We start from the raw sequence: 19,372 nt of genomic DNA, 5'->3' as shown, positions 1-19,372 counted from the left end.
TTATTGAAAGCAATATGGAAAATACTATAGTTATAGTTACAACTATCAAAATTTCATGGTGAGAGGATTTTAAGAGGCATATATATGAAAAGATATGCATTATTTTCCCTTTGTTACAGGGAAGTGGTGCAGTGGTTAGCGGGTAGCACTGTTGCCTCACAGAAAGAGGGTTAGGCTCCCGGGTTTACAAGTGCCTGCGTGGGTTTTCCGGCATCCTCCCACAATCCCACATTCTGGACTGAGTCCTTGGCCACTCTACATTGCCTTTGAGTGTGAGTGTGTAAGTGTGTGTGATTGTCTTGTCTTTGTGTGTCAGCCCTGCGATTGGGATAGGCTCAATGTTTAAGAATTAAGAATCACTTTATTGGCAGTATATATATTTTTACATACACACACTGAAGTTGTCTTCTGCGTTTGACCCATCCCTAGTTGGACACACATGCAACACCCGGCAAAATTGCATGTTTAACTCTCCGCTTCTCGGCCTTTTGGCTAAGATCAAGTGTAGTATCTGTTCTTATCAGTTTAATATCTGATACGTCCTCTATAAGGGGACAGCATATTAAATGGATTTTTAGCACTGGGAGCCGAAAAAGGGGCTTGCTCCGTTCGCTCCACGCATTGACCCGGTGTTGCAGCGCTGCCGGGAACGGTGCACAGATTTGGGGCAGCCGTGGCCTAGAGGTTGGAGAAGCGGCTTGTGATCGGAGGGTCACCGGTTCGATTCCCCCACCGGACGGGCAGGAAAAATTTGGGTGTGGTGGAGTGATTAATGCGAAAAATACTCCCCCCCTCCATTAGCCGGCTGATGTGCCCTTGAGCAAGGCACTTAACCCCCCCAATATGCTCCCCGGGCGCTTGATGCTGCCCACTGCTCCTGTGTGTGTTTCACTGCATGTAATTTGCTGGGTGTTGCATGTGTGTGTTCAACTAAGGATGGGTCAAATGCAGAAGACGAATTCAGTGTGTGTATGTAAAAATATATATACTGCCAATAAAGTTGATTCTTCTTCTTCTTCTTCTTCTTCTTCTCCCTCTCCTTCACACTCACTGATATTTTATATATTGCTTTTTTTCTCTTTGCCGGCGATCTTTGGGATGAACTGGAACAGAGATTGTGAGCCAGAACTGTCCATCCAAAATCTGTGCCTGAAGCCACAAATCTTCTGCTGCATCAATGGACAAAAGTTCCCACAGAAACACTCCAAATGGGGTGGACCAACTCCATTTTACATATATGTCTATGTATTTGGAAGGTGGTGTAGTGGTCAGATGCCCCAGTATTTTTGTTGATAGCGTGTAATCATATGTTCAATTTCTTTAACCACAAAAACTTCAGCAGACGAAGTTCATCTCTTTCTCTGTGGCTTGGAAGGCTCATAACAATACATGTGCTGGTTGTCATTAGGACACTTTGGACTAGTCCTTTATTTTCTGGTAAGATCTTGACAATCTGTCTTAAGACCCAGGGGTTTCCAAGAGCCAAGTCATCCACTTTAACAAAAAAGTCAGCAGGTAGAAAGTTGACAAGGTGCACAATTGGAAAATATTCACAGACCCAGCTCCTCCAGAAAACACCAGCTTGATTGTGGATCTTTCTCCATCTTCTTGTGCAGTACATGTAACTGTCACATAAACCAGTCCCAGTGAATACTTATTATCACGAGTTCATGAGGTGACAAAATCTGATTAAAAATATAAATAAGAGATTCAGAGGTAAAGGCAGTAAGACTCTTGGCTAAAATAGATTAGAATTAAGGGTACGTGCCTGCAATTGTTTCTGTATTTGTAAGTTTTAGTTTGATGAAGAGTTTAATAATAGTTAAGACCAGAGCACTATGGGTCAACTAACATGGAGGGACATGCATTAATCTTCATGCGGTTCGACATGTGCACACGATAATTGTACTTTATTTGGTTTGCAGTGTAGCTATTGTTGGTCGGTGTGAACCACGTGACACAGTTTCCATTGATTTCTTTGTTTTGTTATATTTTTGTCACGCTAACATGTTTGGACTTTAACATGGACATTTTCATTAAGAACTGAGACAAAGTGAGAAACCTTTGTTTATTCATTTGAATCTGTTTTCCTAGTTTTCACAGTGTCTGCTGAAGGAGGAGAGAATGAGAACCCAATAAAGAAAACTCAAAGGACATGTATGATGCGTGGCCTATATTTATTAGGACCGGTGTATCCATAGTACAGGTCCTCCTTCCCTCAGCCCAAAATGCTGTTTGGGCTGACAATAAGCAACTCTTTTGTTCAGTCTCTCCTGCTGAGCAATCAAGCGGCAAAAAAGCTCATATACTTTTATATATTTAAGGCCCAGCAGACAGGAATCATTGACCTGTTGATATCAGATCAGTTTCATCACTGATGAATGTATGATTGAAGATACATTCTTTTGCTATTGATTTCCTACTGCCTTTACGTTCTTTCACTAGAAGTCCCAGAGAAGAGCCATTTGGCTTTTCTACCTAAAATGCCCACAAGAAAGCCAAATGACTAAAGGCCCCCCCGTGGATATTCCCTTTTGTTATGGAAATGTGGCTATTAGCAGCTCACGGCTGGAGGCACTTCAACCTGTGTGGGGGAGGGGACACACCTCACAGCTCAGGAGAGCAATCCTTTAGTTCTGAGATAAGTTGTGTGTGTCTGTCTGTGTGTCTGTGTTTTTGCATTTGTTTGTGTGTGTCCATATGGCGGGTTTATGCACATACAGTGGATTTGTATGTGTGTGTGCATGCATGTGTTTTTGCATTTATATGTAACTTTATTTTTTATTTTTATTTTATTTTATTTTTATTAAACTCCCCATCAAACACACACGCTGTATGCAGTGGAAATGATCAATCGGATGGAAGGGATCAACACAATGACATTTATTGTTAAAAAACAACATAGTTACAAAGAATGAAAAAGCAACTTCTTCCCCAGTTGTGTGCAAAAAAAAAGAAAACCAAGCATATTTACAAAGGATGAAAAATCACACAAAGAATGAAAAAACATGCATTATGAGTGAAATACATTTCAGCAATCACTCGCAATCCTGGCACTGCCATTGCTCCTTTCGGCATTTCCCACATGTGTAACGGTAGCAGTCAACACAGCGCACAGCTGCATGATTGTTCTTACATGTTCTTCTATCATGTTATAGAACACTGCTACTGGCCAGCGCCGTGTTCCTGCGCGGACAGTGTACTCCCGCACCATCTGGTCCATGACATCGACGCCGCACTTTGTTGTGTTGTAGAGTGTGATGGTGTTTGGCTTCTTTTTGGTGGTATCCTCTGTCTGAATCGTGCTGTGCATGCTGCTGAGAACATATACAGTCTTCTTTGGCTTGGGCGCATACACAGTCAGTGTGGCACCAGTGGTTGAAAACGCTTGGGTGGTAAATTCCTTGCGGTGCATCTGTCGAGTTGATAGTGGAATTTCTTGGCGAATCTTGTTGACTGTGCCGAGGATGGTTGTATTCCGGCTAAGTAGGCGTTTTGCAAGTGACAGACAGAAATTGTCCGTGGTGACATTTCTGCCCTCGTCCAGGAATGGTTCCATCAGCCTCATGACTACACTCTCAGACACTCTCTCCCCACGAGGCCGAGTGGGGTCCTTGCCAAGATATGGGAGGATGTTGCAGACGTATTTGGTTTTCAAGTCACATGCCACCCAAAACTTGATCCCAAACTTGTCTGGTTTAGATGCAGTGTACTGTAGGAAACAGCAGCGAGTCTTGGATGGGAAAAGTTGTTCGTCGATGGTGATGTGTCGACCAGGGATGTAGGATGTGATGCAGTTGCTGACAAACCATCCCCATATGTCTGAAATTGCAGCAAACTTATCGGTCTGTGCTCGCTCTGTGCGGGTGTCTCGGTCATCAAAGCGTAGGTGATGCATGATGTTTTGGAAACGCCCTCGGGACATGGTTTCGATGATCTGTGTGCTCCCCAGGGTTTTTGACCAGCAGTCACGCAATGATGGCACCCTGATGATTCCACGCATGATGGTGATGGAAATAAAGGCCATTAGCTCAGGGACGCCCATGAACCACTCCGCATGCTCTGTTTGCTTTGCATGTTGAATTGTACAGTCTCGAATGATATCAAGCATGTCCAAAGTGATGAAACACAGGAAGCTCTGAAGACGACTTGTGATTGATCTCCTGGCCTTAGCTGTTGGCTCTCCATCTGCACTGTATGGCGATGGTGGGGTGAAATGTGGACCCGTTCCCACCTGTTCTTCATGCCATACGGTGCCATCTTTTGCAGTCTCTGCCACATCAGTCCCCAGCCTAGCTCTCTTTTTTGGTTGGGGAGCAGTCTTCTCATCTGTCATATGAAAAAATGTAATTATGAGCAATGGGAAAGTCAAATGATATCACAAATACAAGCATATAAGCTAATAATAATAATAATAATAATAATAATAATAATAATCCCAGAACATCTCAAATAGGTTGGCTAAGGTGCAGACACCTCAGGAGAAGTAGAATAAAACAAAACTGATGGCAGTCCACACTCAGAAGCAAAATGGAGGCTCTATTTACATGGTACTATACCGTATGTTCCAACTTCCTCACTGAAATAATATGAAATGAAATCTTACCTGAAGATGACTCAGACAGCTCGTAGTCTGAATCCTCCTGAAGGTTGATGTCTTCTCCATCCGAGTCACAAGGGTTCAGTCCATCTAGGATCATTCCCAATGCCTGTTGAGTGTTGAATCTCTGCATCTTCGTTTCTTGTAGAGGAGCTTCTTCCACTAAATAATTCTTGAGGGAACTGAAGCAGCAGTCTGTGTGCACTGGTATTTATCCATCCCACATTCACACATTTTTAATCCTCATTCTCACATTCCTACAGAAGTAGCCAATATGACTTGACCATTGGAAGGTGTGATCCCCTCACCCAGCAGTAAGAATAGATGTAGGTGTCAAGGCATATAACCACTATAACCATTATAACCTCATTACCATAACAAAAAGGGTGATTAGAGTAGTGTGGGAAAGCAGTTGCGCCAAATGACTAGTCTCTGGGACTTTAAGGTTGGCAGAAAAATCCTGGGACTTCCAGTGCATTGCACGCATTAAATTTAAAAAACAAAAAAAACAATACAAAACAAAAAACAAAACAGATATTACATTACTTAAACTACACTCTTCTGGACAAATGATATTAATTAACTCACGGTCTGACCGCGTCTTTCCTTGACGACCTTCCTTAACCCTCTACTGCATGACTTTTTAATTTTTGGGAAAAAAAATATTTCACCCTATTTTGTGGGAGCCATGGGGTCCCTAATAATATATCAATCATAAAATTTGACCCCCAACCCCCCCCCAAAGAGATATAGGTTTGTTGCTTCAAGGCAACATTGTGCAACGAGGGTAGTCAAACACACAGTTAGTCACAGTTAGTCTATGATAAGTTTTATCAATACATCAAGCATGAACAAATAAACAAACCACAAACAAACAATGTAAACATTTCATAGAACAATAAAACACCAAAATACATTCAAAATTTGATCAGGGATCCGTCTTGTTCATTCAGTGTGGAACCTCAGGAAGCAGTTGAGGTCGGAGGTGAAGCAGAGGTGCACATTGCATTTGTGGCACATTGCTTTTGGTGTACCATTGCACCCTGGCACCCTGCATCAACAGAGTTGCTGTAAGGCCAAAGAGGGACATGTAGACCACGGTACCGAGGAACTGCTCTAACCCGTTGGTGGTAAGGTTTAGGGTCACACTGAAATGCGTATAAATTGGATTCCTGTACTATAACTTCAAGAATGTCTTCAGAGAAGAACTTTCTGAAGTATTGGAAGGGGGACAGGATGTCATCAGCTTTTGTCAGTTGGCCATGCCAGTCTGGGTAGGCATCGATAGAGTTGTGTACTTTTCTCCATCTTGGGAGGTGACACACTTCACCCTCCTCTTCATCTGAATCTCCATCTTCCTTAGGGTCACTATCTTGTGGCTGGTGTTCTTCTGAAAAGAAGAAAAATGAAAAAAATATTTAAAAGAAATAAATGCAACAGGAAGACTTGCATGCATGCATGCACGCACACACACATGCACACACACACACACACACACACACAATAACTGTCCCTAACTGCACATTCCCTTGGTTTCCTTCTATAAAATGTTTTTACGTCCTTTTCCTGTAATTATCAGTAGATTGTAAAGTAAAAAACATTGACTATGATCATATAAATGCACACAAACTCACGTCTACACACACGTGTTAATGCATTATATTGCATGAAAAAAATTAGGCTAATTGCACAGTGTTGCCTTGAGGCAACGAATGAAAATTAACAGTTTTACTGTATAAATAAATTAAAAAAAGTAGAACAAATGATCAAATATACTTCTTTACATATTCATGCACATGCAAGTATTTTTTATATACATTTATTTCAATATAGACATGCATAATAGTGATCTTTATCTTACCTTCTAATGGAGATGTCTCTCCTGTAGTGCTGCTTGGAGAAAGGGGTCCCCACCCTCCCAAATGAAAGTCACACGACCTTCAACTCATCATTTTATTGGACAGAGATGTGTCTGGTAGCATTATTTGAAAGAAAAGTTTTGTTTTATTTAAAAGGGCCAGTGTGAGGCATGAAAATGTGGTTTGTTGCCTCAGAGCAACGCTATGCAGTAGAGGGTTAAGACGCAATCTGTCTCGAGAAAGCGCGTCATATTTCGTGAGTCAAAGTTGCCATGGAAACACAACCCTCGACAGGCTCGCACAAGTTCCAACCCCCCCTTGAGCAGGTCAACCAATTGCAGGAGGGTAACTACACAGTCGTATTTGCATGCAGTCCATATAAGAGCAGTTGCTGTAGCCAATGTGTCTATCTTTATCGCTGTGTTAATCAGGGAGAATCAAGATGCCTGAACCAGCCAAGTCTGCACCGAAGAAAGGCTCCAAGAAGGCAGTGACTAAAACTGCCGGTAAAGGAGGCAAGAAGAAGAGAAAGACCAGGAAGGAGAGTTACGCCATCTATGTGTACAAGGTGCTGAAGCAGGTCCACCCTGACACCGGTATCTCGTCCAAGGCCATGAGCATCATGAACTCCTTTGTGAACGACATCTTCGAGCGCATTGCTGCTGAGGCTTCTCGTCTGGCTCACTACAACAAGCGCTCCACCATCACTTCCAGGGAGATTCAGACCGCAGTGCGTCTGCTGCTGCCCGGTGAGCTGGCTAAGCACGCCGTGTCTGAGGGCACCAAGGCTGTGACCAAGTACACCAGCTCCAAGTAAACAACCATCTGTCTTGTGACAAACCAACGGCTCTTTTAAGAGCCACCACTTCTCTGTAAAGTACAGATGATTCCTGCGGGGTAAAATTGAATGCATCAACTTAAAGAATGTCTCTGTAAACAACGGCAGTATTTTAATCTCTTCTTTTGATAGGATACTCTTCTCTAATATTCATGGAGGTAAAAACAGCTGTCACAGGATAATTAATCCAGATGAGAAGTTTGCAGGTATGGAAAAAAGGTTACTGTGGGGTTTGGAAGTTGATGTTCTAGGGTCCATTTCATGAAGGAGGTTCAACAAACTGAGTATGAACATTAACTTTGAGTTGACAAAGCCACAGTTTCCTGTTTCAACACGGCTCGTTTGCATTAGTTCACTCGATGTATTTTTCACCTCTGGAGCTAGAAATTTTGATGGAGGCGTACGGTGAATATGAACATATATATTCCAAAAAAGGTAACACTGCAGCAGAAAGAAAGAGGGGGAAAAATAATCAGTGCTCAGGTCGATGCTTAAGTTTTGGGTTTAATCGCACTTAAAATATTTCATGTAAAAAATGGTATCGACCCTCTGTTCATGTAGGTGCAACCAAGGAGGTGAAAATCGTACTTGGAGGCAAGTGAAAATGAAATATAAAAATTTAATTCAATCAGGTGAGGCGGAAACATAACGTGCCTGGTTGTATCTCACCTTGGTAACATTTCACATGTTGAACTTCTTAAGCTATTTAATACTGTCCAACTCTTTCATCCCTGCATGATGTTTGTGTTCTCTGTAATGTTTCATTAATTAATGTGGTGAAGTTAACATTTGACTCCTGAATAGCCAACAGAATGAGGACTGATAGACCGCCAGATCCCAAAGGCAGATCTGGAAATCGAGATACTTATAAGTTAGAGGTGGGTGTGCAGTTCTCTTTGTTCTCTTTGTCCCTCTCTCTGTCTGTAGGATATAAGGAAGACTAAATAAAATGAATGTGCGGCAGTGTGGTCCTTTACTCTATGTGGTTGATCTTTTATTGATTTAACCCGGAAAATGATTATTGCATATGAGATCTGTGATTGATCATAATCAGAATCAGAATTCCTTTATTTATCCCCTTTATTTAAGAGAAATTCTTTTCCGTACAGACATTGCACTTGCAGTATTCCCGACCCAGAAAGAAAAGTGAAAGGTATAAAAATAGGATAAACAAGATAAGTACAAATCTAAAATCTAAAAGTACAGGTATTTACATGTGTTCAAAATTTATTTCTTTCATCTTGGTTTTCTGGGAGGTGGATGAGATCCTACTCATGGTCTTCTATCTCCTCTAATAGTCGCAATATTATGGAGAATAATACATGCCGCAATTATGTCACAGGCTCTCTCAGGGGTTACTCCGAGATGATGCAAGCACTAGAATCGGGCTTTCAACAGGCCTATAGTCATCTCTGCCCTGGATCTTGTCCTGCTGTGTGCCACATTGAAGTGCTGCTGGGGGCCTGGTTGAGGGTCTGGGTAAGGGGTTGTGACCCAGAAGGAAGCCCTCAATCTCTCCGGCAAGTAAAGTCACATTTATTTAGTATTGATATTTTTCACAGACAAACTAGACAAAGATCTTTATAGTGACAAACGGCCACCAGCGCAATGTTTCAGGCCACTTGCCACAGTCCAGTCTGTTGCTCAGAGTAGACTCTCGATATATGCAGGAGTCATGCACAGACCCAGGTCACTTGGCTTCCACCTTTGTGATTATGTGAGCTGCACATTAATGCTGTGGAAGGACTTCCAATTCACATGATCTCCTTTATTTTCTGAAGGAGCAGTGATAGGAAACTTTCAATGCAGCCAATCAATCAATTTGGAAATCCCAAAAGACATTCAAATTTTTGCTCCCAGAGGTCACAGCAACATGTTATTAAGAGAAAAGTTATTATTCATTTGAAATTGTTTACCCGCAGTTCCATGGAACTCTTCTTTGATGGCTCTCACAGGCTTGTGGCCAGGAAAAACAACAAAAAGTGAGAGAAACCGTTTCAGAGTGAGGCACACTTTTCTGACAGCTCTGCAAACAGTTGCCTGACTTATGTGCTCTGCATCTCCAATGTTGTACAGAACACTCCGGTTTGCAAAAAAGCATAGATCAACGCAATTTTTCGTATTTGTTCGGTGGTGAGTGCATGGCCACGGTGGGTGATGTGAGGACAGATGAGGTTGTGAATGTATTGCAGTGACTGTAACGAAAAACGGTAACTCTGAAATAAAAAGTTGGGAGAGCACGAAAAATTATCCAAACATGCTGGGAAAATCCTCATCTGACACAATCACTTCTTCATCTACAGGGCCCTCCAGAAACGGACAGGCCTTTTTCACAAAGTTTGCAGGTTCGACAGAGACTCGGTGAATAAGGAAACGGTTCAGGCCCACTCCCAACCAGGCTATGTTGACAGACTAAGTTACCGTGGTGGTACCACTGGCCACCACAGTCTGGGAGAACATCAGTAGCAGAGCAGGAAGTACATACAACTGCGTTTTCCTGTGGATGGTGTTGGTGTTCACTGACCAGTCCAATCCATTTAACACATATTTAGTAGATGTTTCCCCATCAACAGCTTTATAATCTGTGCATGGACATCACAGAGTACCTCAACTCACCTGTACTCTGATCACTGTGGCTCACTGTTTGTTTGGACAACAGAGTGGCTCAAGTGCAAGCAAGCCATCACATTATGAACAACAGGCTGACATTAGCACAGGCAGGCCTTACATATATAACGTGTATTAAGCTTGCATAAGTAACTGCCACCCATCCTCCTATAGTAACAAGTAATGATAACAGAAATTTAGTTAACAAAAGATCAGGAAAATCGTAAATCATTTAACCACGAGAATGTCTATAATGAATGGAGTCTAGAGCACAACGTAAACGTGTATAAATTGTATTAAGCAAAAGAAAAGAAACGAGGAATTAAAAAACAACAGGAATATCGTCTCTTTATAAAGACTGTGTGTGGCCCTTAAAAGGACCTTTGATGTTAACAGATGAGAAGTTGGTGTGTTTAGCCGCCGAAGCCGTACAGAGTGCGGCCCTGCCTCTTCAGAGCATACACCACATCCATGGCAGTCACGGTCTTTCTCTTGGCGTGCTCAGTGTAAGTGACGGCATCACGGATCACGTTCTCCAGGAAAACCTTCAGCACACCGCGGGTCTCCTCGTAGATCAGACCAGAGATACGCTTCACTCCACCACGGCGGGCCAGACGGCGGATAGCGGGCTTGGTGATTCCCTGGATGTTATCACGGAGGACTTTACGGTGACGCTTAGCGCCTCCTTTTCCGAGTCCTTTTCCGCCTTTGCCTCTTCCACTCATTCTTACTATACGCTGATGAACACAGAGTAATGCAAAGCGCCTCCACACGCGGCAATTTAGCTCGTCTCTGAGGACGTAAAAGGAAACAGAGGCGGCCTCTCCTCTTCGAGCACCGCGTACTGAACACCAGCACATTGGAAACGACATGTGTCCTTTAACATTGTTCACTATCGCTTTTCCTAAAAGCTTGTACTCAAAGTAAAATTGTACATCAGTAAAATCCGAAGAACAATAATGTGACTGCATACAGTTAAATCAGAAGAGATGACTGTAGGTTTCTGTCTTTTGTTCTAGCTTTTCTGTGCCTTTATTATTTCTTGTGGAGTTTGTTTATCTTGTCATTAATTATAAAGTATATAAATAAAACACAGTATGTACCTTCACACGTTCCATATTATTTGCCTCAGACGTTATTTCTATTAAACTTGGTGCTATTATTTACTAGAACAATTTCCTGCGTGTTAAAGTGACATTATACGATAGCGCCTGTTGGTGGTGCTCTTCTCTAAACAGGTGAACTCCTTCTGTAGTGTAGCAGGATGCTTTGTGATTGGCTGCAGCTGTGTCTCAGCTCTCCCAGGTGAGTGCAGCTGGAGCTTCCCGGTAGCTGCTGTCTCTGTCCAGTGCTGAACCTGTTTCTCTTCACTCACTCACTTGATTTAAGTGCTGAGATGTATTTTTTTATTTCTTTTACCTGCTGTGTATCTTTGCCAAAAGTCACGTGAATGGCATATATTTTTGACTTTTTTTTGACAATTCATTCGTTGAACACCACTGCATAGATTAGATTAGATTAGATTAGATTAGATTCAACTTTATTGTCATTACACATGTACAAGTACAATGCAACGAAACGCAGTTTGGCATCTAACCAGAAGTGCAATAAGCAGTAAGTGCTAGATATACAATAATTTACAGTATGTACAGGGTATGTACAGGTGTCTATGCTACAGATATAATATAAACATGATATACAGGTAGTTGTCATAACATACAGAGATTCTAAGTACTATGAACATATTATACAGGTGGATATGTGCTTAAATGTGCCTCCAGTGTAGGCGGAAACTATAGCACAATTTACAAATGATATTTACAGATGTTAAATTAACTATAAATCACTAGTGCAATGGACAATATGGTGTACAGCGATAGGCAGTAGGCTAACTATATTAACAGTGAGGTAGAGGAACTAGTGCAACACTCAGTACGTAGTACTCAGTTAGGATAGGGTGGTGTAGTGGAGTGTGGTGTAGGGTGAAGGTGTTAGTGTGGAGCTGAATTCAGTAAAGAGACAGCCCTGGGGAAGAAGCTGTTGCTGCTGGTCCTGGCCTTGAGGCTCATGAAGCGCCTGCCAGATGGCAAGAGTGCAAACAGACCACGAGCAGGGTGGGAGGAGTCCTTGAGGATGCTGCGAGCTCGACGCAGACAGCGTTTCCTCTGGATGTCTTCAAGGGCTGGAAGTGAAGTCCCTGTGATGCGCTGGGTGGTTTTCACCACTCGTTGTAGCACCTTGCGGTCTCCAACCGAGCAGTTCCCGTACCATACTGTGACACAGCTGGTCAGGATACTTTCAATTGCACAGCGGTGAAAGTTCCCCAGGATGGCTGAAGACAGATGGTGTTTCTTCAGTGTCCTCAGGAAAAAGAGGGGCTGGTGAGCCTTCTTCACAAGGCTGGAGGTGTTGGTGGTCCAGGTCAGGTCCTCTGAGATGCAGGTCCCCAGGAACTTGAAGCTGGAGACACGTTCAACCGTCATCCCGTTGATGTGTATGGGGGCATGCGTGCCTCCTCTCTCCCTCCTGAAGTCCACAATGAGCTCCGTTGTCTTACTGTGACTGTGTCTCCTCTCTCTATTAGCCTGTTTGCACGGGCCGCAACATTCTTGCAACTCATTTTTAACAGCAGGAAAAATCATGAAAATGTGTCAGAATTGTTTGAAAATGTTTCCAGGTGTTTCCTAAAGAATCTACAACGACACCTGAGTGTCAGGTATACGGGAAACTGAAAATGAAGTTTATGTAGTCAGACTTGTTGTTTCATTGCCAGAGCGCAACCGCCTGTGCTTAAACACCAGTAAAACAAAGGAGATGGTGATTGACTTCCGGAGAAGGACATTACCACTCACACCGGTGAACATCCAGGGCTCGGACATTGAGATGGTGGACAGTTTTAAGTCTCTGGCTGTCCACCTCAACCGTAAACTGGACCGGTCACATAACACAGATACCCTGTGCAAGAAGGGCCAAAGTCGCCTCCACCTTCTGAGGAGACTGAGGTCCTTTGGGGTGTGCAGGACTTTTTGCAAGGACTTTTTATGACTCTGTGGCAGCACGGACCGGGACAGGAAGAGACTAAATAAGCTGGTCGGGAGGGCCAGCTCTGTCCTGGGATGCCCACTGGACTCCGTGGAGGAGGTGGGTGAGAGGAGGATGTTAGCCAAGCTGACACCCATCATGGACAACACCTCTCACCCTCTGTTTTTGCACTCTTTTCTGTTCTTGGGAGCTGCCACAACAAGTGAATGTCCTCACTGTGGGATCAATAAAGTTCATATAATCTTATCTTATGTTAAAGGAAGATTTCATCGCAAACAATATCAGATCACGGCACAGAGAGAGATAAAATGGCAGACAATAAAGAAGCTGAAAATTACACGATAAACGAGGAAATATAAACAAAAAAGCAGCAGCTAGATCAAAAGCTAATGTGAAGTTTGACTCAGATACGAGAATATTAATAAGACACATAAAAGACTGCATTACCTTTTTAATCAGGTGCTCAAATGAGCAAAAGAGCAAAAACACAGGTAGGAATGAAACGATGTGCAAAATACAAAAAGTATGTTGAATGGTGATGATGAAGCAAGTGTAAAGTGAAGAGGGAAGAGACCAGTGGCTGCTGTTCAGAGACTTATCACTAATAACCAACAAAAGTTGTGAGATAGTGACTGTGACGTGTTTGTTCATAAACAGCATGTAAACAACCGTAAGAAAAATCTAAAAGCTAATGCAGGTAGGTGGGCAGTTTGTGCTGGACAGGAGAGTGACAATATCAAGCTGAAACTCCATAGATGCACCCTGCAGTCTCTGTCTGTTTGTCAGTGACTGTGTGGTCTGTGTCCCTGTGCAGTACAGGTCATTTGTTCTGGTGTGGACAACAATGTCCTAGAGACAAGGGGGCTTTGATCCCACAGGACTCAGACACAACAGTTAGATAGCTGGCATACAACCGCTAATATTATCAACCAGCTTCACAATTCGACGACCAGCCTGACATTAGAATAAAGTCTGTAGTTAACATCACACAAACAAGACACACAAGAAAAGCTCTTGAAAGAAGAGTGAGGTGGCTCTTAAAAGAGCCGTTGTGGTTTGTACAGGAGCAGACAGTTTAAGCTCTCTCTCCGCGGATACGACGGGCCAGCTGGATGTCTTTGGGCATGATGGTGACCCTCTTGGCGTGGATTGCGCACAGATTGGTGTCCTCAAACAGACCGACCAGGTAAGCCTCGCTGGCCTCCTGCAGAGCCATGACAGCGGAGCTCTGGAAGCGCAAGTCGGTCTTGAAATCCTGAGCGATCTCTCTGACCAGGCGCTGGAAGGGCAGCTTGCGGATCAGCAGCTCCGTAGACTTCTGGTAGCGACGGATCTCCCTCAGAGCCACGGTACCGGGCCTGTAACGGTGAGGCTTCTTCACACCGCCGGTGGCCGGGGCGCTCTTACGGGCAGCCTTGGTGGCCAGCTGCTTCCTCGGGGCTTTGCCACCGGTAGACTTACGAGCAGTCTGCTTGGTTCTTGCCATTATTACCTCTTCGTTTCTGTGAACACGAGAAAATATAGTAAAGACAAGAGAGGAGGCGACGCTGCTCTTAAGCTGTTGGGTCGGCTGGGAGTTAGTGACGCTGCTGCAAACCTCCGGCTCTCGATTGGTTAAGGGCTCCTCTTGACGCTCAGCATCGCCTGGAGGAGCAACCCACCGCCCGAGTCCCTGCTGCTCATTGGAGAAAATCAGTTCAAAAAGTTCGCCAAAATGCAGAGCGGCCGCCCTCTGATGGAAGCTCCTTTTCTGGTTGGTCTGGTAGGATCCGTCCCGCGCACTGCGCAGACATAAAGCGGAGGGTTTGCGGGCTTGGAGTTACAGTTTCTTTGAGCGTAAACTCGAGAAAGTATCTTCCAAAATGAGCGGACGTGGTAAAACCGGAGGAAAGGCCAGAGCCAAGGCAAAGACCCGCTCTTCTCGTGCCGGTCTGCAGTTTCCAGTCGGTCGTGTTCACAGGCTTCTGCGTAAGGGCAACTATGCAGAGCGTGTCGGTGCCGGCGCCCCCGTCTATCTGGCGGCTGTGCTCGAGTACCTGACCGCTGAGATCCTGGAGTTGGCTGGCAACGCCGCCCGTGACAACAAGAAGACCCGTATCATCCCCCGTCACCTGCAGCTGGCCGTCCGCAACGACGAGGAGCTCAACAAGCTCCTGGGCGGAGTGACCATCGCTCAGGGTGGTGTGCTGCCTAACATCCAGGCTGTGCTGCTGCCCAAGAAGACCGAGAAGCCCGTCAAGGCCAAGTAAACCTCAACGTCTCTGGAAACAACCACAAAAGGCTCTTTTAAGAGCCACACACTCAACTTTAAGAGTCATGTTTCTCTCGTCTCTCTACGAATGCTTTCTAAACTGTAACATGTACCTTTTCATGCGTTCTTTCATTTCAGCATCACGTCCTTAAGCACACAGCACTTAGCAGTAAAGTGACAGCACTGTTATTGATTACAGCTAAACACGGCAGAAATCGGCAAAAGAAGCCAAGTCGTTTCATAGTAACGAATCCAAGTGAAGCTGGGCAGTACTTTTCTGTCATTACTACATGACCAGTGCACAGCAATATGCATGTTTTTATTGCCATACTGGGGTGAAATCATATGTCTGTTTCCCTGTACATTATCTGTCAGTGTCTGTGCTCCAGTGAGTACGAGCTGGTGGCAGCATCACAGCTGTATGAACTGCCACACTCATACCAAAGCTGTGCAGGAGGTTTGTGCAACAGTAAATTCAGCACAGCTCATTAAACTGAGGCTACAGGAGTTGAGCACACAGTGACTGGAGGGGGCTGCTGTTATTGTTCAGTTTGTCAGAGATATCTGTGACTCTTGGGGGGGAAAAAAGTATATATATATATTATGTGTGTGTGAAATCTATCTGTGTATCTGTCCACATGGCAATAAACTCTGTTCTGTTCTGATGTTTATTTATTTATTGCTATCTTCTGTCAAAAAGAGGCCTAGTGAGGAACAGGTTAATACTTCTATTAATGGACAAACACACTGACAATTAAAAGACAGCAGTCTTTGCCCCTTCAAAATAAGTGTCTTTAGATGGAACAGCTACTCTGTTTCTTTGACTTGTTTAGTCGAGACAGCCAAGATAAAGTTGACTTTATGAAGCCAGTTTGATCAAATATCACCTCAGCAGCTGTAATAATGGAGCAGATAATGAAAACCTTACAGACACCCAAATGGATTTTTAAGAATTCAGGACCACACTTTGCACACAGTCATCACCAGATCAGTGTGTTAAGTGAAATGCACACTATTTCAAGACGGGGGGAGATGGTGTTTAGGGTTAGGGCTAAATATAAAATTCATTAAATGAATAATACATTATATTAAATTGTAATTGTTAGGACACTGGCCAGTGTGAAGACCCTACTCATACAACAACTCATAAAACACACACATTAGTGTAAGTGGTGAAATTATAATGATACTTTTTTATGCATTTGGCAAAATAACCCAATACCTCTCATTAAAGAGCAGCACTTGTGGAAATAGTAGCTCTTCACATACAATCATGAAAGCCAACAGGACCAGTTTGAGTTTAGTGGAGATTTATTTACATTTCTTCCAAAGAACTTCTTGTGTGTGTGTGTTGTCTTGTGTGCCAAGTCATTGATGAAAAAGTACATGGTGGTGGTGGTGGCGGCAACCCAAAACAGCACAGGATCAGCAGTGGCTGTGCCACTCTTTTCAATGCTTTCAGAATCAGATTTCCTTTATTTATCCCTGAAGGGAAATTCTTATTCTTACAGACATTGCACTTGCAATATTCCCGACCAAGAAAGGTGAAAATTGAAAAGTATAAAAATTGGATAAACAAAACAAAATAAGTGTAAATTGAAAATCTAAAAGTACAGGTATTTACATAAATCTAAAATTTCAAAGTACAGGTATTTACAATGTGTTCACATTTAAAAAAAATAAATAAATAAAAATACAGGTATGTACATGTGTAAAAAACACTACATACATTGTATAAATAAAGTGAGTGTGTCCGTCACAGTGCTGAGTTTGGCAGTTTGATGGCGACAGGCAGGAATGACTTCCTGTGTTGCTCTGTGGTGCATCGTGAAGCAATAATCAAGAATCAATCAAGAGTCTTTATTGTCCTTATGCAAGCATAACGAAATTTTGTGCAGATTCTCGGCTTAAAAGCACACTTATAAATTGGAGCAGAAAATTAAAACTGCACACTTAAGAAAAATATAAAAATACGAAATACAAGTGAGGTAAATAAAGCGCACTTAGTGCCAGTCTATGGTATGTGGTTTGACGGGGGAGGGTGTACGTGTGAAGTCCTGTACGGGGGTGGGATGTGATCACTGCTGGGGGGTTATTGCTTTTACAGCTTTGGGGAAGAAGCTGTCCCTGAGTCTGTTTGTGCTGGTTTTCATGTTCCTGTACCGCTTTCCTGATGGAAGCGGTACAAACAGTTTGTTGCCTGGGTGGTTGGGATCTGTGGCAATGCGTCTTGCCTTCTTCTGGACTCGGGCAGTGTAAACTGAGTCCAGATCTGGTAGACAGCAGCCGACAATCCCCTATGCTGTCCTCACCATCCGGGCTAAGTCTTTCCTGTCCTGTGCAACTGCCATATCACACAGTCACACTAAGACACAGGATGCTTTCAATTGTGGCCCTGTAAAAGTTCACAAGCAGCTGAGAAGACAGTCCAGTCTGTTTCAACTTCCTGCCAGGAACTTAATACTGTCCACCCACTCAACCGCCTCCCCAAGTATACAGATGGGAGCGTGATCAGTCTTCCTGGACCTCCTGTGTCCACAAGTTCACATTCAACAAATTACTGAATATTGTTGAGCAGGAGAGAAGACACTTTAGTCATGTTTGGTTGCTCAGTCCCAAAGTGAACTTCCAGAAAGGCCAGTGGAGGTTAGCATTGTAGTATTTGTGGGACAAAGGGGCTGATTTTGTTGTCAAATGTTCTAATGTGGATTCATATTTTAATGTCATAAAGAGGTCAATATCAGCAAAGTGATCCTAACAAAACAATGAAAATGTGCTTGAATGACAACATGGGGAACAGGAATGAGCTCAATAAAGCTGATTTGGGTGGCTCTTAAAAGAGCCTTTGGTCAGGATGTTTAGTCCTCAGAGTGATCGGGGCTCACTTCTTCTTGGGTGCTGCTGCCTTCTTGGCTTTGGGCTTGGCAACTTTCTTTGCTGCAGGTTTCTTGGCTGCGGGAGGCTTCTTGGCCACCTTCTTAGCCACCTTCTTGGGACTCTTGGTAGTCTTCTTGGTGCTCTTGGCTACTTTCTTGGGCGTCGCGGTTTTCTTGGCCTTCTTCGGGGACTTCTTTGTGGCTGTTGCCTTCTTGGCTGCTGCCGCAGCTTTGGGCTTCTTAGCCGCTGTGGATTTCTTGGCTGCGGGCTTCTTGGCAGCGGGAGCGGCTTTCTTGACTGGCTTCTTTGCTTTGGGCTCAGCCGCCTTCTTGTTCATCTTGAAGGAGCCGGAGGCCCCGGTCCCCTTGGTCTGGAGCAGAGTTCCCTTAGTCACCAGGCTCCTGATGGCGATCTTAACGCGGGCCTTGTTCTTCTCCACGTCGTAGCCTCCGGCAGCCAGAGTCTTCTTGAGGGCGGCCGCGGACACGCCGTTCCGCTCCTTGGAAGCGGCCACAGCTTTCACGATGAGGTCGCTGACGCTGGGGCCAGCCTTCCTCGGCTTGGAAGCCTTCTTCTTGGGCGCTTTGGCTGCCGGAGCAGCGGCGGCTGGAGCTGGAGCGACTTCTGCCATTTTTATTTTTTTTTTCCTCAGTGATGTGTTCACGACAACGAGCGTCTGACTGAACTGATGAGGAATCCGGAGCAGGAGGCGGACCTTAAACACACCATGAGAACCGTGGAGAGTGAAGTCAGGCCGTGGCTCCTCGGAGCGCTGTGAATGTCCTGTCACTTGTGTTTTCTCCTCATCCATAAAAGAGTCCAAACTAAACGTGGGAGAAGTGCTGAAGGCTGACAGTGACGGGAGCCGATAGCGGACTCGTGTCTCTTCGCACTGAGGTCATGTAGAGCTCGGATGCTGTCGGCATTTTGTTTGGGGAGCCTGCAAACCTCACACATTCACCGTCGTGGCCAGCGCTGCTCGGCGACTTTCCCCACTCATTTCGCTCCTAAAATGTTTTAAAACTTACCGGAGCTCCATCAGAAGTCGTTTTCCAGTTGCTCCCAGTTTTTGTTCAGAGACTCGACGTAAAAACATCCATCAGTTGGTGATCACGTCGTAACAAAATGAAGTTGTTCTGGCAGCAGCAAACACACTGACGATGGCCGAAGCTTTATGGTGCCAGACTTCCTATCAGAGCTCTTAATACATTCATCATTACACTACAATTACAGTCCTGCTCATGCTTTCAAGTGAGGATTTGAGCTTCTGGAATTTCTGGAGTACTTGACTTTTTTTC

General features: G+C 44.1%; 6 protein-coding genes and 1 non-coding gene across 7 annotated transcripts; 3 read left to right on the top strand and 4 right to left on the bottom strand.

The window, feature by feature from the left end:
- The first annotated feature begins 472 nt into the window (after positions 1-472).
- On the top strand, positions 473-663 carry LOC124053955. The gene has a single exon (XR_006842277.1). It is a non-coding gene; the product is annotated as a U2 spliceosomal RNA (small nuclear RNA).
- Positions 664-3,031: 2,368 nt separating this feature from the next.
- On the bottom strand, positions 3,032-4,936 carry LOC124053391. Its single transcript, XM_046378492.1, has 2 exons — positions 4,607-4,936; positions 3,032-4,329 (listed from the first exon to the last, which is right to left on the bottom strand). Exons 1-2 carry the CDS (start codon positions 4,731-4,733, stop codon positions 3,032-3,034), a joined length of 1,425 nt encoding a protein of 474 aa, XP_046234448.1. The 5' UTR covers positions 4,734-4,936.
- Positions 4,937-6,873: 1,937 nt separating this feature from the next.
- LOC124070206 (histone H2B 1/2) lies at positions 6,874-7,322 on the top strand. Its single transcript, XM_046409869.1, has one exon. The coding sequence runs from the start codon at positions 6,902-6,904 to the stop codon at positions 7,274-7,276; it is 375 nt and encodes a 124-aa protein (XP_046265825.1). The 5' UTR covers positions 6,874-6,901; the 3' UTR covers positions 7,277-7,322.
- A 2,973-nt stretch (positions 7,323-10,295) lies between these two features.
- Positions 10,296-10,651, bottom strand: LOC124070220 (histone H4). The gene has a single exon (XM_046409908.1). The coding sequence runs from the start codon at positions 10,627-10,629 to the stop codon at positions 10,318-10,320; it is 312 nt and encodes a 103-aa protein (XP_046265864.1). The 5' UTR covers positions 10,630-10,651; the 3' UTR covers positions 10,296-10,317.
- A 3,324-nt stretch (positions 10,652-13,975) lies between these two features.
- LOC124070227 (histone H3) lies at positions 13,976-14,473 on the bottom strand. The gene has a single exon (XM_046409921.1). The coding sequence runs from the start codon at positions 14,430-14,432 to the stop codon at positions 14,022-14,024; it is 411 nt and encodes a 136-aa protein (XP_046265877.1). The 5' UTR covers positions 14,433-14,473; the 3' UTR covers positions 13,976-14,021.
- Positions 14,474-14,748: 275 nt separating this feature from the next.
- Positions 14,749-15,244, top strand: LOC124070176 (histone H2A). Its single transcript, XM_046409786.1, has one exon. It carries the CDS (start codon positions 14,809-14,811, stop codon positions 15,193-15,195), a length of 387 nt encoding a protein of 128 aa, XP_046265742.1. The 5' UTR covers positions 14,749-14,808; the 3' UTR covers positions 15,196-15,244.
- Positions 15,245-18,023: 2,779 nt separating this feature from the next.
- Positions 18,024-18,760, bottom strand: LOC124070039 (histone H1-like). Its single transcript, XM_046409655.1, has one exon. The coding sequence runs from the start codon at positions 18,703-18,705 to the stop codon at positions 18,079-18,081; it is 627 nt and encodes a 208-aa protein (XP_046265611.1). The 5' UTR covers positions 18,706-18,760; the 3' UTR covers positions 18,024-18,078.
- Positions 18,761-19,372: the final 612 nt, after the last annotated feature.

Source organism: Scatophagus argus, chromosome 2 (assembly GCF_020382885.2).
Source record: "Scatophagus argus isolate fScaArg1 chromosome 2, fScaArg1.pri, whole genome shotgun sequence".
Taxonomy (NCBI): domain Eukaryota; kingdom Metazoa; phylum Chordata; class Actinopteri; family Scatophagidae; genus Scatophagus; species Scatophagus argus.
Note: the sequence above shows the minus strand (reverse complement) of the source record. Positions and strands in the feature narration are given on the sequence as shown.